This window comes from Aspergillus tubingensis (assembly GCF_013340325.1).
Source record: "Aspergillus tubingensis WU-2223L DNA, scaffold_4, whole genome shotgun sequence".
Classification (NCBI taxonomy): Eukaryota; Fungi; Ascomycota; class Eurotiomycetes; order Eurotiales; family Aspergillaceae; genus Aspergillus; species Aspergillus tubingensis.
Genome location: NW_023336278.1, coordinates 1,646,725 through 1,670,142, shown reverse-complemented (window position 1 = coordinate 1,670,142; position 23,418 = coordinate 1,646,725). Strand labels below are relative to the sequence as shown.

Sequence of the window (23,418 nt, the reverse complement as noted above, 5' to 3'; positions counted from 1 at the left end):
CGAAAGTACGAAAGCAAGGCGCTCGCTGATGCCGGGCTGGTGTCATAATCATAATGCCGTCATCTCAAAGCTCGTTACACGTCGTTTAGTTTGCGCGAATCACAAGTCGGGAGACAAATTTGTTGGATAAACAGTCGAAGTCATTGCGGTTGAACTTGGAACCATTGCGGCCCCGAAGATAGCTCTCTACAGGAATATTAGCAATGCACAGACGCACCAGAATTCAGTTTCGCACTTACCAAATTGCGTAACATGTTGGCGGACCTCGGTCATCGTGTTGCAGACATCGGGGTTCGAGTGCAGCAGGTGGTGGTGCTTGGTCGTCTCCCAGTCCGTAAACGCAGGCAGCTTCTGTGAAATCGCCTGGAACAGACCGACGATGACTCCCACCGGTGTGGTCTCCATATCATTGCAGAACTTATCAACAGCGGCAGCATCCTGCGACACGTCAGCATCACGGCTTGCACACACGTTCATTCCACATACCGGAGTACGATAATGGCAGTCAAACTGCATCTCCTCCCACACGGCCAGCAGTATCGAAGCCAGAATGAAAATTGTCGGCCAGTTCTTGAGCTTCTCTCCACTGTAGACACTTGAGTAGAGGCTAGACAGCTCTTCCAGCACGTCCTTCTGCAACTCTCGCCACATGTTCGCCATGGCACACTTGACCTGGAAGTTGACCATCACAGGCGCTATCGTCTTGCCACTGAACTTGGACGACTTGTCGTTGATCTTGCCCTTGAACTGCTCCTCCTCGCCAATACCCTCCACCATGGTAACGTGCAGCGTCAGGTTGTAGGCAATGATAAGCTTCAACGCCTTGCGGATCACCGGCAACTTCGTGCGGTAGTAATACCGGAAGGCCGTCTTCAGCATCTGCGTCAGGAAAGGTGTGCCTTCGAAGTAGTCATCCACAAACTTCTCAAACGTTCCGTTGCCGTCAATGTGGCGATCCAGATAATCCGAGAGCATAGCGTGCGAGATGCCTTCCATTCCAGCGGAGAGCCTGGCCGTTTCCACCTCGTATGGCGTCGGTTCCCGGTGCATGGACTCCACCCAGTCGACCTTGAAGCACTGATCGTCGTGTACGTAGACCTCGCGGGCGTTGATGGGAAGAACTTGACCGTAGCCATGAGTGATGAAGAGAGTCGTCTCCAATTCCGAGAACCCCTTGATGTTTCCGACCGTGAAATCATAGTTGACGTGACGATCGTAGTCCGCCTTCCAGTCCTTCATGAAATAACCGATCTCCTTGATGTCAATCCGCGTGCAGGGAACCTGCCACAATCGCGCATGCGAGGGTTGGCAGCCCGCACAGGGCTCTCCTTTGTCGCACTAATTACTCAATCAGTATGTCGCGTCGCTAAGGTGGGGTCTATCTTACAGTCTTCTTCAGGAACTTGCAACGCAGACACGCGCGCAGTTTGCGGATCTCGCTGGCTTGTTTCCGTTGGTCCGGCTTAAGCGGGCCCTTACGCTTGCCAACACGCTTCTCGGTCTCTGGCTTTCCATTTTGCGATTGCTTACGAACCTTGGTCTCGGCTGTCTTAGCAGCGATCGGGCTCTTACGAGACGGCTTCCGGCTAGGAGGGGAAGCCGATGAAGTTGATCCTGCGGACCGAGTAGGCGGGGTCGACGCCTTCTTGGAGGGCACCGGAATGGGCCGCACAATGGCCACGGGGCTAACCGCCGTAGGCGATTGCGAACCATGCGAGGTGTGGTCGTAAGAGACCCGACGAGTCATGCTGTGGTTGAAAGCAGTGTCAAAGTTGGTGTCAGAGCTGGGAGAATTGATTGGATTCGTGATTTCCACGAAGCTGCCGTATGACGTGGAATAAGACGACTCGGACAGAGACCGGTCGTGGAGCGTCTGAGTGGGATTGATAAAGATGCCCTGGTCCGGGTAGGAGAATTCATGAGAGCGGCGGGGCTCAATGGTGCTCCAGCCGTTGTCGCTACTGGACAGAGATCGGACCTCCAGGTAAGTGTCGGTGGGAGAGCTGCTCTCCAGGACATTCTGTGGTGCGCTGTAGGCGGACAGATCCGGTAAGCCATCGGCAGGAGGGAACGCCATGAGGTCGGCCTGGAGGTCATGGTAAGGGAATGGAACCATGTCGACCGGCGCGGAGAGGGGCAGATAAGAGCCATCGAGCAGGCTCGTGCTCATGTGGCCGTGGGCTCCAGACATAAGATCCACGGGAGAAGAGTGGATAGACATGCCATAGCTAGCGGCGGTGGTGAACTGCTGGGGAGCGGAGGAGGCCTCCTCATGGGAGTACTGAAGGTGGGGTTGCAAGTGCTGGAAGTGCCAGTCGACCATCAGATTAGGATCCTGAGCTACCGATTGATCGTAAGCGTGACCGCTGGTTTGCAAGGGCGAGATGTCTCGCGCTCCATCCGATCGCTGAGAGGCCTGATGGTCCACCGCCACGGGCCATGAGTGAGCTTGGAGGTAATTCCTCGAGTCGTAGTCCAGGCCAATGAAGCCGTCGCTTGATAAATCGACATTCGACATGATGCTGACAACAGGAAACTATTTACCAACGGTGAAGAGGGAGAAAAGGAAAGGATTGCATGAACTTTGCTGGACACTTTGAGAGAGGGAAATAAGAGAGGAGAAAAAAGAAATGAATAAGATGGGAGAAAAAAAAAAAATAAGAATAAAACTCAAGCGATAGACAGACAGCAAGACAGACAGATAGACAAATAGACAGACAGAAGTTAGACAGACAGATAGATAGACAGACACACGCTGGGTGGTACAAAAAACAAATAAGAGGGTGATGAATATGGGTGGGTGTGGGAGGGGATTGGGGGATGGGGGATGGGGATAGGAGGAAGACGTGGGAATACTGATTGATGGAATGGGTGATTGATGAAGCCTGAGGACCAGAAAAGGGCTTCGGATGAGCAGAAAGCCCAGAATCCGGGGGTGCAAAGCGAGAAGAAGAGGACGAGGACGGGCGATAGGATGAGGCCATGGCGGGCAAAAGCCAGGCTAGCGGTGGGGAGCAAAGCAGCGGTGAGGCGGGAGTTGCGTCGGCCGGAGATACGCTAGGGGATCCTGGGAAGGAGTTATCACCATCCGAAGTGGGGATTTCGTGAACGAAGTCAAAAAGACTGACTGACTCTCTTCCCTCTCTGTCCCGGGAAAATTGGAAAAGAGAGGCTGGGTTGCATCCCCTCCGCCCGGGTGGGCTTAATGCCACGACCCTTTCCTACTTGATTGGAGTGGCGTTACTCCATCCACAGCTGATGAACTACTATCAGTACTCACTACTATCTACAATCTACTACTGTGTCCTAGGTTAGCACGTACAGTAGTCTGCTTTTCTTCCCCGGGCGCCAAAATGGAGAACGAGATGATATCCACAAAAGTAAAAAAAAAAGTAACTAAAGAAAAAGACATGAAGAAAAAAAAATTTGGAGAAGAAAAAAAAAAGAAACAACAAAAAAGAAGGCAGACAGAATAGTGCCACTCCAAAGAAACAAAACAGAGAAAAAGAGCCAACATGGTCTTCACACTAGTCCTATCTGAGTTCATTCCGTAGGACCCTACATCTCACAATATGCTAGAGACCGGTTAACCCAATATGGCCCTAGGATCGAACCACTACGTACTGCTAACTGTTCAATTGACAAGTCTCATGATTATCAGCCCTTTCTCGATCTTGGGCAAATTGGAAGCCTACCAACCGAGTAAAAGAGAGCAAAAGGGAAAAAAAATAAAAGACTAGACTAGGCCAAGTGGGTTAGTTACTGTTAGTAGCTGCTGACCATGGGATGCGCGCGACGGCAGTACTAGCCCCATACGCCCATGCATCGGATTAGCCTACTCTCGTTGGCGTCCCACGTCCGAGCCACGTACCGGCTATGTACCAGTGACTCTCCCAACTGCCTTCCAGCGTAGCACTGCCCTACGTCAGTAGTACCTCTCGCTCAGAATGAATACTCCCCCCTTCCAAAAAGGAAAAGTCATCAGGCAGATGATTTGTTGTCAGTCAACTAGTGATATAGTAGCGTAGTAGTAGCAGAGTAGCACCTTGAGCTGTAGTGCTACTTAGCCCTGGGAATGGAATCATCAACCAAAAGCCTGCTTGCTTTTGGGCTACCGCGGTACCGGACGGAATTTTCCGTTGTCGAGACACGGGATCACATTCGGGAAAGGGAGATCAGTGGAAACCGTCAAAGATCGGTTGAGACTGGATTCGATGGAGCATTATTGACTAAGGCGCCACGATTATTGGCAAATGTCTCCGATCGAAGGTCGGCCGTGGCAATATTTCTTTTTCCTGCTTCGTCGCTTTGCCCCGAGGGCCGTTAGTGTTAAACTAAACCCATCTCTCTTTGAGTTACTATTGAGCGACTGCTCGGAAAAGGACCCTCGCTGACTCAACGCCTCCGTACCACCGAACTCAAGACATAAACTGTATTGTGCGTGAGTCTTCGCCAGTGACAGGCAAACTTCAGGTTCAACGAGGGTGGACAGGAGGACTATTGTTGATGTACGTCCGGGCTTACCTACATACATCTAGCAGCCTCTGGCCCGGCTGCCATTCGTCCCCTTCCTCCCCCCGTCCCTCGACCGGGATGGCCTGCGAGTTCACGGTAGGTGATAATCATCTCGGCCCAATAACGCCCATCCTCCCAATCAGTGTGCAATCACTGGCGCACACATGTTGATTTCGTGCCAACAAGGTGGCTGACAGTGCAGTAGCTCCAAGGTTCATGAGCATGCCACAGGCCTTGCCCCTCGAGGCCAACTAGGTACGACTACTGTACGATTCCCCTCCTAGGAATCCCCCCAAGAGCACATCATCCCTCCTTATCTGCATCTCTCTCCTGACGATGATGAAATGATGAGTTGATGAAGAGAGTCGATAAGGGTCGAGGCAACTTCACGACTCCCCTTCGTCCTACCCTTCTGGGTAAGTCATCATCATGAAGATAGGCATATGCAATCCCGCGGCGCGTTGGCATGTACATGCTGCGGATGTCTCTTCCTCCGTGGTTACAGGGTCCTTTTTCTGCTAAACCTCTCTTACTTGGTCTTCCCACTTTTTTCCTTGTGACTTCCGTGACCCCACCCGTTTAGATAATTTTAGCAAGGGTCGACGAAGACATTTCCCATAACCGCCAACTCGGTTCGTAAAATGGGGAGGAGAAACGTGACAGATCCAAAATTGGTTCTCAACAAACATGCAAGCGCAGGGCTATGTCAGCACCATTGGGGTGGTCACCTCCTCCACGGGGCCGTGCAAAGAAAGGTAAAAAAGAAACCAAAACGGTCTTGGCCGCGGAAGCTCCCTCGAAGGGGAAAAAGGAAACAGACACACCTCCCTAAAGCAGGCAACGAGCCAGCCAGGCGTAAGGAAACGTTCTGCATATGAAATCCAAGCCCGTGAACTCCACTCCGATGGGGCTCGACAACTCGATTCGCCGGCTATGAAACATATCAGCACCACGGACTTCTGACTCGCAGCTCGCCACGCCAGCGGCCGCAAGCCATACATACTATGTCCAGCGCGTCGCTTTAATGCCTCCAGAGCCAACAATGTCCAGACGGATACGCCGGTTGACGACGTTGGCGCTTAAGTCGCAGCAGCCATGAAAATCTTATTATTAGCACGGTCGTGATGTTTGTGAGGTCACAGAGGAGACACACACGGGAAGCGGATCTGCAGTAGTGTCGATGGTCAGTGCCCGAAATCTTTAGTCAAAGACAACGTAGTCCAGGTAGTAGACTTTTTGTAGACTACTAAAATCCAGCGTCAATAACTTTAAATCCTGCCTGGTTTGATGCGCGCACTCAATCCTGTCGCTTGAGTCGGCTAGGACAGGGTTGGAAGGGTCGGGAAACCACTGGGGCTTCTTTCGGAATGATTCAACGTCTAGACAAAGAGACAGGATAGGGGGAAAGAGGTTGGAGGGAGAGGAGAAGCTCTCCTGAGACCCTTTGACCCCTCATGGTCGAGTCATGGAGACTGAAGGAGCTGCATCTTAGTCTACTAGGATTAAGACTTCCGGCCGCCGACCGGAATGCCCGCTAGCCCGAGTGGGAGAGTGAAGGCGGCGATCCATTCCTCATCGGCGATGGGCTGGCTGCCTGCGAAAAAAGGAACAAAGGGGGTCACGGGATCCATCCGTCACGAAGAAAAAGGAAAAACAGAGAAGCAGATGGTGGTGCCTCGGGAACGTGCTGGTAAATACCAATTACCAACATACCACATAGTATGGGGTTGACACCACCATGTAAGATTCTGACAGATGTTGAGGGGAACTGAGGATAAAGAAACGATTCCCCATCAGCCAACTATACCATCTTCCCATGGCAGCCTTATCTTTGCGGAACCGAGGTTCTACTATCTATCTTGCGCACTTGGTTTGTTCGCCCAACTCGACTGGGGCCTTCTGGCCTGAGGAGTCGACGAGGGGCCCACCTGACTTGCAACTGCGGCGGGGAGAAGAGAACAATGGATTCTGCGGGCGGCCATGGCAGCTGTCATCTCCATTCATGAAGAGGAGAACAATCGGACCCAGGCTCATCTCGATCATTCTCGATCGCGCCAATAAACAGTAGTCCCGAATCCATATATTCGAACTCCAGGAAGTTCCATGCCGATCGTTATCGCTGCCGCAGGGAAGCCGCGTCGCAAAGTTCGTTTCTCATCCAACCAAACATCCAGACCAACAGACGCTCAGGGTAGAGACACCAAATCTGCTAGTTCGTCAATAGGTCGCCGTCAGCCCTCGGCGCCTACATCCAAAAAGCACACCTCGCTAGATCAGCGCAGCAACAGCAGCGGCGGCGGCATGTATGAACCCCAAGCACATCCCGGAGTTCCGGCTTTGTTTCAAGAGCTGCCTTCGCTCCTAGATGCCCTGTGCACCGAGTCCTCTGAGGTCCAAAATGAGACCGTCAACAAATGTTTGCCCTTCTTGAAAGGCATTCACAACAGCCAGGCAGGTCCTTTCAACCGATTTGGAGTGCCAGCTCTGAATCAGAATGACCACCTTATCTACTTATACGATTCTTTGGAGGACTATCCAGAGGGCTTCGCTGGCATGGATGCAAGCCGGCCTTGGATGGTCTACTGGGTGCTGGCTGGATTAAGCCTCCTGGGGGAAGATGTCACCAAATACCGTGAACGGTAAGCAATCACTGAGCTGTGCGCTTGGCAACTGCAGATTGATCATGGCTGCTGTGATTTTGGCTCTCAATTGCTGTCTTTCTGTCTACGACCATTGTCTAAGTCTTCTCTTTAGTGTCGTTTCCACGTTTACGCCAATGCAAAATCCTACAGGGGGCATGGGTGGAGGCCACGGGCAACTGTCCCACTGCGCCTCTAGCTATGCCACAGTGCTCGCTTTAGCCATGGTCGGAGGCGAAGAGGCATTCAACCTGATCGATCGAGAGGCGATGTGAGTAGTTGCGGTACCTGACTTGAGCATCAATGCATGCTGACCTAGACCAGGTGGAGATGGCTAGGAAGTTTGAAGCAGCCTGACGGCGGCTTTAGGGTCTGCGCGGGCGGGGAAGAAGACGTGCGGTATTTTCTCCCGTTGCTTGCTTCGCATGCCCCTTTTGCTTTTTGCTAAATTTTGTCAGAGGCGCCTATTGCGCCATGGTGGTCCATTCGCTACTGAATTTGCCACTGGAACTACCCCCTGATGCCGAAGCTCGGCAGCACGGTCTGGAGACGTTTACCAGTGGCCTCTCGGAGTATCTGTCGAGGTGTAAGAGCTTCCACATCCCTAATCTTCCGGGCTAGACTGATCTGGCTGCAGGCCAAACATACGAAGGCGGCATTTCCGGAAGCCCCGGTTCTGAGGCACATGGCGCCTATACTTTCTGTGCTTTGGCATGTCTGTGCCTCATGGGCCCACCAGAAGTGGTGGTGTCGAGGTAAGAGGCTGCATTCTCATGTTCTCCCCGCTTCCGCTGATAACGTCAGGTGCATGGATGTTCCTTTACTCCTGAGCTGGCTTTCTGCTCGACAGTACGCCCCCGAAGGAGGGTTCTCGGGGAGAACCAATAAACTGGTGGATGGCTGCTACAGCCATTGGGTCGGCACCTGCTGGCCATTAGTTCAGTCTGCCCTCAATGGGGTCCAGTCAGCTACAGGCCCGGAGCGGGTCCCTGCCAATCTCTACAGCCGTGAAGGGTTAACCAGATATATCCTTGGTTGTTGCCAGTCCAAGTACGGGGGGCTCCGTGATAAGCCTGGAAAGTACGCAACTCCCTTCCTCTTCCGATCCCTTCCACAGTGTGGCCAGGCTAACGATAACTACTAGGCATCCGGATTCGTACCACACCTGCTACGCGCTGACGGGCTTGAGCTCGGCCCAGTATCATCATTACCATACCACTTCCAGCATCAGCTCTGATGAAGGCTTTGGTTCGGCGTATTCCTGGAAATGCACTCCCATCCCTGCCTCGGATGACACATCCTCCGACCAGAATGTATTCGATGAGAAGGACCGGTTGAAGGCCTTCCACCCGATCTTCGTGGTACCCCATGCGGCCGCAGAGAACCTGCGGGTATGGTGCGAGCAACGTCCAATCAAGCCGAAGTGGTGATGGGACGGGTGCCGATATCGAGCAGGGGAACTATATCAATAAAAAGTATATTTTGTACAGTACGACGCATGTAAGAATCAATTGTCCATAAGCTTGTGACACGCATGTAAGATAGTTTGGCTGGCCTCCGCACTGAGGGGAAGTAGGTTCCAGCCAGGAATCAGAGCATCCAGGAAATGGTAGTCATACAGATGAGATAGCCAGAAGCAGCTACCATGGATGATCAAACTACTGATTCCGTCTGCCTTGCGACGAGATCCGGGGTCAAACTGTTTGGTGCGACATCAGCTGCTCAGAGTTCGGCCACTTGGTGTCTTCTCCAGTAGACTTTTTGAAACTAGAAACGCCCGCTGAAACGGTCCTGGCAATGCTCAGACTAGGAACAGTTTTGACTGAACGTTCTCCCACAATTGACCCCATCCCTGGCGCCTCCAAGAATGAACACCACGATAAGTAAGAAAAGAACAAGGCGGCTAAGAAATAGAGGGGAAAGAAACCATGACCCGCCCTCGCTTCCACAAACATCCAAGCGATACATGTCACCATCGCGACGCGAGGGCCACCAGAAAAAAGGACGGACTTACACACCATGCACAGACACACTGAGCAAATATGCTGCAACCCGTCAATCAGCCAAATGAGGGAAGAAAAGGCAGTGGCCCAACGGGTGTCAAATTGGAGCCAAAGGCCAAATTCCCCGGGGTGGTGCTGAATAAGAGGGAGGAAAAGCCTCTCAGGTTACTCTGCAAGGTTAACTAACTAACCCTCCTCCATTCTCCTCATCCTTTGCTCACTTCGTGTCGAAGTGGCATGGATTCCCCGCCGCACGAAGCGAAATTGCCAACTCATCATTGCATCCGCGATGCCTGCTTGTCAACAACATCCAACGCCTCGACCAATCTGAGCTTGATCCACTCCAGCCAGTCTGGAGCCTATCCGGATTTTTCACGCGGCAGCCGATACATTCCAGGATGATTTGTGAATTGATGTCTGATAGCAAGAGGCCGGCCTCTAGGGACCTTTGTTTTTTGGGGGGGTATTTTCTACATTTGGGTCTTTGGCCCTCTGGAAGGATTCAAGTTCATTTAACATGAGGATTACTCAGGAGGCACCCGAGGAAGCGGTCTGCTAAAACTAAGGGAAGCGGATTCGGATGGCTTACCGAGTCGTCGAGGGTCATGATCGTCTCAGCATTGACCCGACCAGAGGGGAGAAAAAATAAGTTACGGTCGAGTCCAACGGGGATTTCTTCCATCATTGGTGGTATTCTGCTTCCCCTCCAGTAGGGACGATCGGCCCATGGTACAAAGAAGTCTGCCAGCAACCAATTCTCTCTGGTGGTTCCATGCCAGGATTCATCTGCGCGACATCAACCCCTTGTTATGTATCATCAATGTGCATTAGCGGGATTCCACGACGCCTCCTTCCTTGAGTCTTTCTCCCGTGCTTCCATTACGTTCGTTGCGACTTGCTTGACAGGGCGACAGTCGTTGTTCTCTCTACACACTGCGGGGTTTATGGATCCATCTCAGACCGAAGGATCGGGAGGGGAGGGGACGCGCAAGGAAAATGGAGGGAAAATAAAATTCACAAAAGGACCGCGCTGACTACGGACTGGCGCCTTCTAAGCATGCCCAGAACAACCGGCCCACGTTCTGCAGCAAGAATGGTAGACCGAATCGACCGATTTGCCCGGAAAGCTCTTATCCTGAACAACATGTCAATATGTTAGCCGCCTGGATCGGCGGCGAATTACACGGTGGCCGATGGGCCAGGACGTCCTGGATCTTTTTTGCGCGGGACCACTGGTGAAAAGCCATGCCAGCGCATCAGGGTTTGGACCGCGCTTGCCATGTTCCTTTCTCCAAGCAGAAAGGCGACAAGACGGACAAAGCTAGTGAGGTTTAGAACCGTTTTTGGGGGGAGGGTATTCGTCTATTGCCTTTCTCCTCGGCCAATCTGTGGAGAAGGTAGAATGAGCCGGTGGAGAGCCGTTCTTTTGATTGAAATGATGATTTTATTTTTAATTTTTCTTTTTGCTTTTTGGTAATTATTTTCTCCCCTACGGTGTCTCTCTTGTCGCTGTCTCTCTCTACCCTTTTCCTCCCCTTTGACTGGAATAATTATCAATGACCAGCCCCACCCTGTTTATTTGAGCGGACTATACCTGAGCCAGCATGATATTCTTCGCCTCTCTTTTCTTTTTTTTCTCCTGCCCTCCGCCAGTGTAAGGCATGCTGCTTGACTCTCCTCGGCCGCTAGTTCCTTCCCTCACGGTCCTTCGTACCCTTTGTTTGCATTGATCTATACTAGGCGTCGTCGACCGTCTCGGCCCGCTTGTGGTGAACAGGGCTCTTTGGCTATTGTAAAAAAAAGGAACCACACAAAAATAGCAGCATCCATTGCCCGTCATATGAGAGGCAGTGATTGAGTGATCATTGGGCACCAACCATCGCTGTCAACATAGACTCGTGCCGGTACCTTTTTGGTGTGACTGCCCAGGATCTGGTGCAGTCTCGATCTGAGCCGGGGCAACGAATACTGGGCCGATACCGTCCAGGGCTATACCTTCCATTGGCCGTTTACTGGTCTTCACGATGTACTATATTCTCTACCTCGCAAGTATGTAGATGATTTCGTTTGCCATTCGTCCGACCTCCCTCTTCCCCCTTCCTCTCCATTATGCCATTGGGTCAGATCAACGCCTCCAAGTGGCCATGCTCGCTGTTTTTCCCACGATCCATGTTAGACACCATGCATGCATGCATGTTGTGGAAAAGCAACAATGGCCGGAATCGAGCCGATGGCGGTGGTGGTTGTTGTTGTTCCTGACTCAAAGCGATGCGATTTCTTATCTACACCTTCTGTGATTTGTCGATCGCTCGGGGAATTTGCGTCCTTCGGAGCGACCGAGCGTTGACACACGATCCGATCGTCATCTATCCTTCAACAGCAGGTTACTAACACAGAATGTACAGGTCTCTGCCGACGCCGGCACTGGGCAGATCCCGCCTACGAATCCTATGCTGTTGGGGGCGGCTACACCTGCATCGTCCGAGTCAACAACCGGGAATACCAGACGGAGAACGTTTGCGAATCGAAGACTCTGGCTGAGGAGCATGCAGCGATGCGCGCGTATCTGATTTGTCGCAACTTCTCTGTCAACGACGGCATGTATCCTGCTGGGCATGAACACAGGGGAGGGCCTATTCAGGGAATTCCGGTCGCCATTGGCACGGGAAGAAAGGGACGCTATGGAGATGAGACGGACATGTCGACTAGTGGCGAGAGCAGAAGTGGTGGGAGCAGTCCGGAGAGCTGTGAAGGGAGATTGGATCGAAGGGGTGTTGGACCGACGAGGGCGCTTGCCTTTGGACAGTAGCAGGAGCTGGAGCAGATGATTTCCTTCGGGGGATGAGGGGATGGAAGCAGAGGGGATACTGGGATACATGATGATGCTACGATTTACGACATGACTTGAATACCAGATAGATCGAAATGCTTTTCTTTGTTCATGGAAATTGTTGGATGTCGCTTTTAGCGGTGATGGTATGGATATGGATATGGATGATGGAATTGGTCTTATGGGAACACAGAGATCGATTCCAGATAGTTTAGTTGGTTATATTTGGTTGATTGCATGGGTGGCCAGCGATCACTATCTTGGGTGGTGATTTGATATATGAGCGCTCAATTGATAACTTGTATACATTATGCAGGCGAAATCACCGACCACACCTACTACTAAGTACTGCTGCTGCTAAGGTACATAGTGGCGGTCTAGACCACCCACTACCTCAACATGAATCAAACACCACCACCAACCCTCCTGACCCTGACCTCAGGAACAACAACAGCAGCCACCCCAATGACGCCAGCCACCATCATCAACAACATCATAATCTCCTTAACATCCCAAATTAACCTCTGCTCCGCCTCCCTCAACCGAACAATAGACATGACACGCGTCTCCACAACAGCAACCATCACAGCTGACTCATCATGACGTACATCACCCAATTAACTGACTACGTTATGAAGTCTATCTTCCAAGGCACTTCTTCACCTGTAACTCTTATTATACCCCTTTGACAATTACATTCTAGATTAATCTTAATTTAAGCCTACCGATATTACAACAGTACCATATTTCCCCCTGATCCCAGTACAGTCCTCGGCATCTCCCCATCTGGTGAATATATATACATCACCTACTAAAAGGATAAAGAGCATATATGACCATCCACTTCCAATAGCCGATGACGTGACCGCAATGCGGTCAATTCTGGGTCGAGTTCATCGAGTCGGGCTTGCGCTTCCACTTGCGCCTAGTACACAATGGCACGCCTGCAGTGCTTCCCCTGCTATACTAGGCGCTGCGACAACAAGAGGGGGGTATAATGGTACTAGCACGTATATGCTACGTGCTGGCTGTGGTGCAGTCTACACGCCACTGGACCGCAGGTGGTTCCGCGCGGGAATCCCTGGCGGCAGTGGGATGAGGAACACCCGGACCAAAGAGCAATTGGAGAGATTGAGACTACGGGATCGCACGGGGGGTGTGCAGGAGGAGCAGAGGGAAGGAGGGGGGAAGTTGGAGGAGGCGATGACGAAGGGTATATCTCTATCTCTATCTTGGGGCTAAATGATAGGGATGCTAATGGGGTTGCTTATAGGGAAGCTATTAACCACGCCATCGAGGTTATTCAAGCTACTTATTCCGCTATCAACTGGGATTCAAGGAGAGCATAAAGGTGTGTTTTTTTAATCGATTTGATGTGATGTGGTGAATGGGATACTGACAATTTAGACATCGAACCAATCGCTATCCTCGTCCACCCCCAACAACCACTCTCCCACCTAGAACGCCTAATCCAATCCGAAGTCCCAGCCATCACAACAGAAGACGGCCAGACTCGCCCCCCAACCGTCTCCTTCATCGCCCTCCAGATCGAAGACCACCCCATCCGGCCCCGAAAAGCCGTCTACGAAGGCACCGGCGCAGAAGTCCACCAGCTCGACGAGATGGGTCGTATCGACGACGGCGAAGGCAAGCGAGCTCCCACCGAAGACGACACGTACACGTACCTACGCCGAACGGAGCCCAGCAAGAAGGGAGAGGGATCAGAAGGTGGAGGTGGCAAGAGGGAGCAGCGCTTCGTACGCTGGTCCCAATCCACCGAGATCGGCGACTTCATCCGGGATGCAGCGCGGGCGCGGGAATTCATCGTCTCCGTGGAAGGCGCACCAGCCGGGGTACATCAGATTCATGTGGCGGTGCCATCGTTCGACGAGCGGACGTACTTCCTGCGGATGCGACTGCGGAAGATCTCCGGACGGATCCAGAGCATCGCGGAGATCAAGCACGAGTGTGATGCGCTGGCGCACCGGGGTGCACAGCGGGTCGCGATGGGAGGGCTGGGGATTCTGGCGATGTGGTGGTACTTGGTGTATAGGTTGACGTTTGAGACGGATCTGGGATGGGATACGATGGAGCCGGTGACGTATCTGGTGAGTTTGTCGACGCTGATGGGGGGATATCTGTGGTTTTTGTACCATAATCGGGAGATATCGTACCGGTCGGCGTTGGATTTTACGATCAATGCGCGGCAGAAGAAGCTGTATCAGGATAAGGGGATTGATTTGCAGTTGTGGGAGTCATTGATTGATGAGGGGAATACGTTGCGCAAGGAGATTAAAAATATTGCGGCGGAGTATGATGTGGAGTGGGATGAGATGAAGGATGAGAGGGATGAGAGGGTGACGGAGGCGTTGAAGCAGGAGAGGACGCAGAAGAATGGGAAGAGAGGAAAAGGAGGTGATGATGAGGAGGATGGAGATTGATCTATACACACTGCCCATGTTCATGCCCGTTGCATTGCATTCAACTCAACCATTTCGAACAGGATCATAATACTCCTTCTTTCCACTGCTGGCAGCACCACCAGAACTACCACCAGCAGACACAGAAACAGAAGCAGAAGCACCACCATCATGTCTCACTCCCATCTGAGGAGAACTCGCCCGACCTATACATACATACAGCATAGTTAGCCAGTGTACATACATACCATCAAACCAAATACAACCCTTCCCCCACCTCCCAACTCTCAAGAGAATAGAAAGTAAAAAAGATAGAAATATACATACCTTCCTCCCCCCCCTGAACACCAACAACTCCCCTCCTCCTATTCCGATTATTCCTCACATCCCTACTCCTAAAAACACTATACAGCAACCACCCGGCGACCCAATTCGGCCCATACTCGCCCGTAGTCATTCCACGGGCAAACAACGGTCTGGTGAGGGGACTCGCGTTCCTCGCTATCTCATTTATGCCCCATCGCTGGCGCTCCGGACGGATGTGGTGCCAGAAGTAGGGCGGTTTGAGGGCTTTGTAGTTCTCTAGGAGGTTGCTGGGGGATTCGTTCAGGTGGTTGTAGGTGGAGATTGCTTCGTCCTGAACATATTTTCCATTTTGGTTAGTATGCGGGGTGAGGTAAAGGAGGGGAGGTTAGGGTATAGGGGATTGGGGATAGGAGATATACTCTCATGGCGCGGTAGTATTGCTCGTGTTGGGGGTCGTGTGTCGAGAGGCCTAATGCAGCCATGAATTCTTCTTTGCTGGCGCGGGGGGAGACGGACATCTCTCTCTTTCTCTTTTTCTTTCTTTTGGGGGTGGGTGGTGAGGGTTGGGGTTTGATGAGGGTGGTGAGGGAGTGTGGTAAGGTGATATATGTAGTGATATCTCACGCCACTAGGTACAGTAAGTATGTCCACTCAAAAATAAGGGAGGGATAGACTGTAAGGGTATATGTATCAACAGGGATAGGATTCCGGTTTCGTCTGCAGTCACACGGATTCCCGAGGGGACAGTGCTTGCTTGCTGCTTGCTTGGGTGATTGTTGATTGTACTCAGAAGGGAATGTTTCTGTCCCGTCGGATCAGCACATGTATGATCAATCATTAGACAATGTGGAATGAGGGAATTAAATGATATACTCTACACTCTTAAAAAGGTTTGCTAAGTCTAGTGTTATTGTCGTGTATACTACATAGCTTAGCCATCTGCAGCACAGCCGTTGTCTGCTAGTCACGGAATCAATTTGTGAGACTAAGAATCAATCCCATATGACCCACTTATCGCACTGCTATAATCATCAGATACCACCGCTGCACTGCCAGGGGCAAGAAAGATACCCGTCGTCCTACTCAGCTAGTGAATAGGTAGCATGTAGCTATCCGTTGGTTGGGACGGTACTCTATATGTCATGCTCTCTCGGATCATCCCACGACTGACCGACTGACGGGAAGAAGACGTAGTTTGTCTGACCGCAGCCTCGTGAGTAGTTAGTGGGTGTATCCTCTGAGTCATGATATCTGATATAGAATCGAACAGACACACGCACAGAATGCAGGTAGGCACGCAGGACAGGCTGTCCATGTAACCTGCACTTTTCCCGTCCAGCTTTGGAAATTGGTATGGATGGATGGTAGCACACCAGCACCCACAGTACGGGTGTCGAGGGAAGGAAACTGGATGGAACAGTCCCTCTGTATGCTCCGATTCCTTTTCCTTCTCATGATGGCATACGGTAGGGGCTATCAACACAACCCCATGATCACCTTCATCACTCCCAACCATCTGTCGTGCCACGGACCCTGTCCCATCCCGCCAGAATCCAAGTCGTGTCTGTGTTGGCTTTTCCGAGCCATGAACTAGGCAGCTAGCTAGTAGCTACAGTAGCTTCTGGAGGAGGAGGTGGTGGCTAACCCTACCAACCCTGGCAGACGCCCCCGCTAACGGACGGACAAACGCCCCGGTCTGGTTTAAAAGGGTCCTGTCTTCGACCGAAATGACAACCCGTCACTTCGTCTCTCGCCCCCAGAGGAAGAGAAATATAAAAACGATCCCGTTGATCGTTTGTAAACTCCATCGAGTCCTTCCTCAAGGGAAGAAGACTGTTGTTTGCAGACATCCGGGTGCCGCCGTGATCCGGAGCGGAGGTCGACGCTGGGATAATTCCAAGGATACAACAGGCACCTCCAGCTCATCTCCCGAACGTTGCTCAGCCTGGTCCTTGTGTAAAGGTGCATGTGAGGCAACGGTTGTACATACTCAAGTATGTCCGACAACCACGGCAGAACTCCCGTCTGGTAGCCCACGAACTTGCTACCGGACCCGATAAAGTCGACTCAACTACCACCTACTGATATCTATGTTCTAGGGAGGTCGGATGAGGTGATCGATGCCACCACCTACTCCCTTTCATCTGTTGTTCCTGAGCTGAAGCTACCAGGGGTATTTGCTCGAAAACGATGGTCGTCCAAGCACTCCCAGCCCCCTGGCAAGCAACGACTACCCGATCATGCCACAAGGCAATGTGCATGCGACATCCGCCCTCCAAGGGTCGTCTTGCACTTAGGCTAACCAAGGCAGGACGACCAGTATCATATCATCTACCTTTTCCTTTTTTTGTTTTTTCTTCTTTTGTTCTGGTTCTTCATATTCCCTTTAGTTTCATGGTTCATACATTTCTAGGAACAAACAGCCCAGGCCAAGACAAGGGGCAAATATAGAAATAAATCATGTTTTTCCGCGGCAAGATCGACGCTGTCTTCCTGCATGTTTCCGCAGTCTTAGGAATAGCTGTGTGGTGATGATGCTGTCACTTGGTGATCTCGATTTCATTGATCTCGGGCGGAGCGTGTGGCCTCGCTCTCGCGCGTATATTCAGTTAACTGACACAGAATTCTCGCCTGATTCTACCCTGTCCTTCTGTTTCTGTTCGTCCTAAAGTTTAAGCGGATTCCTCGTCTTCGCCAAAGTACTTGCGCAGGAAGGCCTCGACTTCCTTGTAATCCTCTTTCACCTGGGTCAGGGTCTTCTCAATGCGCGAAAGGGAGGTCTTCTTGTCCGGCTCATCCGTGGAACCGGTCTCGTCCTTGCCGGCTCCGAAGTGTTGAATCTTCTCGCATGCATCCTTGACCTTGGTGAGTCCGAGAGTGGCTGATGAACCTTTCAGATAATGTCCCAGAGAAGACAGGCCGTTCAGATCTTCCGCCTTCCTATAGGCTTGATTAGCGCGATTTACCACAGCGCAAGCGATGCCACCACTTACAAAGCATCCTCCATCTGCTTAAATGTGTTCTCAGCCTGATCGAAGAAGCCAAACACGATACCCTTGCTGAACTCTCTGTCGCTGTCGTCGTCATCCATCTCCAGAATCTGCTCGAATGTGCTCTCATCGATGCTCCCCCTCATCTCCGCCAATGTGGAGGGAATTTCCTTAGTCTCCTTAGGCTTGGGGAGGTCAGCATCAACCCGGGCTTCAGTGTGCGGCTTCGCGACACCTACAGGCTCCTCCACGGTCTTTGTAGTAGTGGTGGGCGCCATGATGATGTGATGATACGAGACTGGTTTCTCGTGTGTTGAGTCAAGATTCAATGTCGTTCGACGTAGAGCAAACGTCTCGAGACCACCAGGAGTCAAAGGTCTTTTGACAAGCTGCGTGTTCGGACTCTGTGGGTCAATCTAGCCGGCTGTTTTCCGGGCCCAAGCTGGCAAGCAGCAAACACGGAAATACTGAGAATTACACGGAAAGAATCTGCAGGCTAATCCCATGTCAGCGGTGGAACACGAACCGAACGGCGACGTTACAGCTGCTCGAATCGATCGTGATGTTGCCCTACGAAATAGGGGTATTACGAGGGTCAGGCAAGCCAGCCCAGGGACACAGAATGAAACCAGGAGATATACAACGAAGGGAGGGGGAATGAACACGCAGACACACACAGAACACAGAACTGGGGAGGCCAACAGTTCGTCTTTTGGTATGATTGCCTCGTGAATAAGAAAGATAATAAAATAAAAATCAGGAGGTGTCGATGAGGGGAATGAAGAAAGAAGAGAGAGAGAGAGTTCAAGAGCAACACACAAGGTAATCTAGCTATGTGAGGCTGAGGGTATGTTTGAACAAGGATGTACCTGCCACCAGGAAATGGGGGAGGGGAGGGGGAGTATCAGTGGGAATGAATGAGGCTGGGAGGGGAGGGGAGAAGAAGAAGACGGAAGTAATTGTGGAAAGAGAGGTAGCGGGTAGAAGGGAAGCACAGATATCAATCCGCCATCACACACCAGATGGGATGGATCCACCTTTGGGACGAGCAAAGGGAACAGCTGTCTGGATCAGGAGGGACGAGGGGGAGGGGCAGTGATTGTCCGAGGGGGAGAAGAAGATGAGCAGCCGAGCAATGATGGGCTGGGAAAGGCGCTAAGCAAAGCAGCAGAAGGGGGGTTTTGCCCACCTGGAACCAGTTCCGTCCACCGCAGTTTTAGAAGCTGAGGTTATGCCTTTGGGTATATGAATCAAAAAAGAGTATGGCAGCAACCGCGGAGGTGGCAATGGTCAGATTAAACTTAGATTAACGGGAACCCGACGATAAGGCGAGTTAAGATGAGGCAGAGTGGGAAAGATGAATGTTCCCGATTAGGACAAGTGGATAAGATTAAAGAAGAGAAGAAAGAAGAAGAAGAGAAGGGGGAAAGCGAGGCTTGAAAGTGGGAGGGAATAAGAGGAGAGGGGAGGAGAGGAGAGGAGAGGAGGGAAAAGAGAGGAAGGAATGAGGTAAAAGGAAATGACGATGCTGATGGTTGGTTGCACTCTGTGTGTGTGAACCTCTTTCTCTCCTTTCCCTTTTGGCTCTTTTTTTTCTCTCTTTTTCTATTTTTTCCCTATCGAATTTATTTATTTCAGAAAAATTCTTTCTTTATTATTATTATTTTCTTTTTTCAATTTTTTTTTTCGCTGCACTTAATTTTTTTCTGGTTAAGCGCGCGCCGTCAAAAGGAACCAGAAAGTGGAGGGGAACGAAAAAGAGGAGGGGTGCAAGTGGGCTGGGCTGGCAGCCGATAGAACACAGAACAGACTGGCACAAGAGCAGCAGCAGATAGGGAGAGGAGGGAGGAGAAGGAGAATAACCGGTGGGAGGGAAAGAAACAAAAAGAATCACAACAAGACCCGAACTAGAGGTAAGGTACAGACCTGATCAGACTGTATTATCAGGAGTCAAAAGTAAGTTGTGTCCCACCAATACCCTTGGAGAGCTCCCATACCAGTAACCTCCAAAAGTGAAGGATGATGATGTGACCTCTTTTCGCTCAGTTACCGTCAGGCTAGAATTATGATTAGGATTTTAGGCGCTATTGCGGGAATGAATAATACGGTGGGCCAGCCCTTGATGGGACAAACCGAGGGAAGAACAACGATGCTTCAGCCTTCAGCGCCTTCTTCCTCAACTGACAGGCCCGATGTTCATCCAGAGCGGTCAATTCATTGGACACCGGCACGGTGGGCTGCAGCAGTCATACAGAAGGCACCTAAGTAATGAACGGGAAAAGACAATAAAGGGAGCCACAGACCAAGACAAACAATGAGTGGTCTCGGAAAGCTTACAAACCGTCGTGGTGGTGGGGAAGAAAATCAATATTGCAGAGTAAACCACGATGATCAACCGACGAGCAGAAAAACGCGCGAACAGAGAAATTTCCAGAGGGGAGGTGAAAAAAAGGAGAGCGGGACTCTGGCAGCGTTTTAAGCAACCGATGACGAGATCCTCTGGCGTCATCTTCTCGCGCGTCTTGGATGGTTAATCCCTATTTCGACAAGATTGTTCCCTACCTACTTGAACCGCGTGGTGTACAGTGATCTTTGTCACCGTGAAGGGAAAGGATTCTCCCTCTTTTTTTCCCCTTTCACCATCCTTAAGGTAAGTCTACTTCTCCCAGATCCGAGCCGAACGCGATCCCACGTCTCGAGACTAGAATTTGCCGGGAGAAAAAGCCTCAAAATACTATCCAAGTCAAACATCCCACATAAGTGAGGGCCGCTGATTGGCCCGTCCCATGTGGGGAAGGCGAGACCAGAGGAGGGAAAAAGGGTTAAAAAAGAAAGCGGGCAAACACCAACCCATGCACAATGCCATCTTCCCTTCATCCAGATGTGGTGAACATTGCAATGCCTGTGCTTGTTGACTGTCCAGCCAGTCATGAGTTTCTCTTCTAGAAATCATTCCAGACCCCAGTTCTGCCACGATGTCTTACTTCTCTTCCCCTCTTGTCTTTGCGAAAGGATTTGTACCGACCGCCCTATTCTCGGGCCAAAAGGGAGCCAATCCTACCTCCACTCTGAATGATGCACGCTGAGATCATAGGACCACAACTGACGTAGGGTGTCCGCCCTCCCGATTTTTATCAGTCGGCCATGAGCGTCGATCCCCACCACCGCACCACCTTCAGTCTCTGAACGGTCAACAGGCATCATCACATCGCGATCACGACTTGCACGTGGATGGCACCTCGTTCCTTCGTCGTGTCCTTCATGGTCGATAGAATTATCTAGAATGCCAACGTGCCTTGGAATGGCAAACCAAAGGGGGGGGATGCGTTTGGTGGACTGAGACGGGATAGACATAACAGTATTATCGCGCTGAAGGATTGTTCTCTGACTGGAGGCAGCCATGCAGCGGTGCCATCGACCAATCTCACCGGGGACGTTGCGAATTCAGTTGACAAATCGACCGTAAACCCAGTCACCAGGTTTGTCGCGTCGGAGCCGAATCTGGACCCTGTTCACTCACCTGCTACGACATCCCGAAAAAAAGAGAGGGTTCTGGGCCCCTTCAGGGGTCAACCGAATTAGCTGTACCGGACGTACACACCCTGCAAGACCAAACATAGGCAATCGGTGACTAGAACCCAAGGCGAGGCGACAAGGAAGTCTTCCAACGCTGTGATCCTTCTTCCGTCTTCCGTTGCGGGGTGTTTATAAGCTAGGACGAGAAGGGTGAGAGCGTAGAGCAGAACAGCTTTCCCTCGAGATCCGATCCGTACTGTAGGAATTGGTGCCAGCGGAGGAGGAATGGAAGGTGGCCCATTGGGCATTCGACGTTTGAACTTTGCGAAAAAAGGGAAAAAGAAATTCGGGCCAAAATTCGAGAGAACTGCTACAGCAGTGGTCAATCTTATGTTTCTATATAAGTACACCATGTTGGGGAATGGATCTATATTCTATATTCTAATTACAGACACATCGTCATCGCAGATTCTGATTCTTTGGTTTTGCGAGGCGAGGCGATTCAACGAACAGTCGAGGAAAGGTTCTTTTTGGGTCTGGCTGGGAAAAGTGAGCCTATCAGAGTGCTCGGTATCTGAGCAGTGACATCATGGAGGGGCATAACTGCTGCCAATCAAAAGCGCCGCTGACGTTGGCGGGGTTATTGCCAAGCGAACCAAACTAAGCTTGGACCGCCTTCCAGACACTTCGGCCGCAAGTCGCTCCTTCCCTATTTTGCTACTTTTCACCCCAAGGGTCACAGTCACTGGACAGCATCGTGCAACTCCCCATTCGTGTACGATTGTAATTTAATCTTAATTCCCCTTCCCCCCGTCGGTGCTTACCTCCAGAACAGACTGTCCGCGGAGGTATTTAGCAAAAGGGACACTACGTACTAACTAGGGGCCTCTCTGTATACTTTTCAATACGGACTCACCCGCACGATCGATAGGGCGAGTCATGCCGGGGAAGCGACTCGAGGTTCCCCTGTCTCGGGCTCTCTCAACGCCAATCCGTGTTCCGGGCAATTCTCGCCGTCTGCCTCCCGCTGGTCGATCCACTGCCGCTTCAATTAGGAACTTCTGGGGCTCCAATCTGAACAGCCTATCATGCTCCCGACTACCCTTGTTCGATGTACCGTGTGTGAAAACCCAACGCTGCTTCTCGAAGGAATCCTTCTCGGAGTGGGCCGGTCGTCCGTCTCGGTCATCATCTTCATTTATGGTCATGGATTTTTGTATCAGGCATGAAAGCCATTCTTCAGACTGACAAATCATACTTTACCCCATCATCACAGCATCACTTGCACAGATATCACCAATTTGCTTTCCCTTCAGCTGAATCCTTGACATCAGGCATACAGTTCATCATCTGCCCTCTCTCAAATATCTCACCCGCGTGTGATCAGTATACATCCATCATACAGCATGCACTGCACTAGCCGGGGGTGTCTCACGAGCCATGACATCAGCCTGCATGAGGGGAGAATTTTTGTTGTCCCATTATCCTTCCGTCAGCCTGTCCTCAACTGAGACCCCTCCCTCCACTACAGCCCCTATTGAGTATCTGCCACAGTAGTGTCCTACTTTAGTCTGACAGTACAACGTCCTCATCGGGCAAGGGGGAGGCTAGAGCCATCCACTTATCAGCCACCCAGCCCATATGGACTAGGTGACAGTATTGTGTGACCCGAATATGGTAGGTATATCCTCGACCATCACTAATAGCAGTAAATATAGTTCACCGACTACTAGTACTATACCACTTCTCGATGCCACCCCAGTATGGGGGTATCTACGGTGGCGCCTATGGTCTGATCTCATTCCCTTCTTTGACACCCAACCAATATCCAAATTTCACAGGAGAGTCACATGAGCACGAACCCACCAGCTTATGGGCCCAGAGCATATACTATCCCTCCCTTACTTATCCCGTCAGAGTAAGTGCCATATCAAGGAAAATCCCACATCACGAACCACAACCATTCGCTGGAATGTTTCTCCGTGCGAACTAAACCAGAAAACTACTAGTTAGACATCTCGGGACTGCTGCATCTAACAGAACTAAGTAGATAGCCACAATGGTGATCTTGTTTAATTCGACCTGCGTTTCAGATCTACCTCGCCTAACATCCCCAAGCCGAACGCCAGTGGCGAAACAACCTACGTGGTTTTTTATTCTAATACCTGCCTGTTAAGGCTTGGCTGGAGATAGAATTCA

The 23,418-nt window shown here is 51.2% G+C and overlaps 6 protein-coding genes across 6 annotated transcripts; 3 read left to right on the top strand and 3 right to left on the bottom strand.

Annotated features, from left to right (window-relative positions):
- Positions 1-85: 85 nt before the first annotated feature.
- Positions 86-2,518, bottom strand: AtWU_03089 (Zn(II)2Cys6 transcription factor domain-containing protein; the record flags this gene model as incomplete). Its single annotated transcript, XM_035498202.1, has 4 exons — positions 86-186; positions 240-438; positions 487-1,338; positions 1,388-2,518. The coding sequence occupies 4 exons, from the start codon at positions 2,516-2,518 to the stop codon at positions 86-88; spliced, it is 2,283 nt and encodes a 760-aa protein (XP_035354095.1).
- Positions 2,519-6,618: 4,100 nt separating this feature from the next.
- On the top strand, positions 6,619-8,584 carry AtWU_03088 (CAAX farnesyltransferase subunit beta RAM1; the record flags this gene model as incomplete). The annotated part of the gene is made up of 7 exons (XM_035498201.1): positions 6,619-7,154; positions 7,270-7,425; positions 7,479-7,553; positions 7,613-7,740; positions 7,792-7,909; positions 7,959-8,234; positions 8,299-8,584. The coding sequence occupies 7 exons, from the start codon at positions 6,619-6,621 to the stop codon at positions 8,582-8,584; spliced, it is 1,575 nt and encodes a 524-aa protein (XP_035354094.1).
- Positions 8,585-11,181: 2,597 nt separating this feature from the next.
- AtWU_03087 (uncharacterized protein) lies at positions 11,182-11,966 on the top strand (the record flags this gene model as incomplete). Its single annotated transcript, XM_035498200.1, has 2 exons — positions 11,182-11,206; positions 11,563-11,966. 2 exons carry the CDS (start codon positions 11,182-11,184, stop codon positions 11,964-11,966), a joined length of 429 nt encoding a protein of 142 aa, XP_035354093.1.
- Positions 11,967-12,857: 891 nt separating this feature from the next.
- AtWU_03086 (uncharacterized protein) lies at positions 12,858-14,428 on the top strand (the record flags this gene model as incomplete). The annotated part of the gene is made up of 3 exons (XM_035498199.1): positions 12,858-13,200; positions 13,261-13,338; positions 13,395-14,428. The coding sequence occupies 3 exons, from the start codon at positions 12,858-12,860 to the stop codon at positions 14,426-14,428; spliced, it is 1,455 nt and encodes a 484-aa protein (XP_035354092.1).
- Positions 14,429-14,473: 45 nt separating this feature from the next.
- On the bottom strand, positions 14,474-15,231 carry AtWU_03085 (uncharacterized protein; the record flags this gene model as incomplete). The annotated part of the gene is made up of 3 exons (XM_035498198.1): positions 14,474-14,613; positions 14,735-15,044; positions 15,133-15,231. 3 exons carry the CDS (start codon positions 15,229-15,231, stop codon positions 14,474-14,476), a joined length of 549 nt encoding a protein of 182 aa, XP_035354091.1.
- A 2,154-nt stretch (positions 15,232-17,385) lies between these two features.
- Positions 17,386-17,981, bottom strand: AtWU_03084 (Hpt domain-containing protein; the record flags this gene model as incomplete). The annotated part of the gene is made up of 2 exons (XM_035498197.1): positions 17,386-17,653; positions 17,707-17,981. 2 exons carry the CDS (start codon positions 17,979-17,981, stop codon positions 17,386-17,388), a joined length of 543 nt encoding a protein of 180 aa, XP_035354090.1.
- Positions 17,982-23,418: the final 5,437 nt, after the last annotated feature.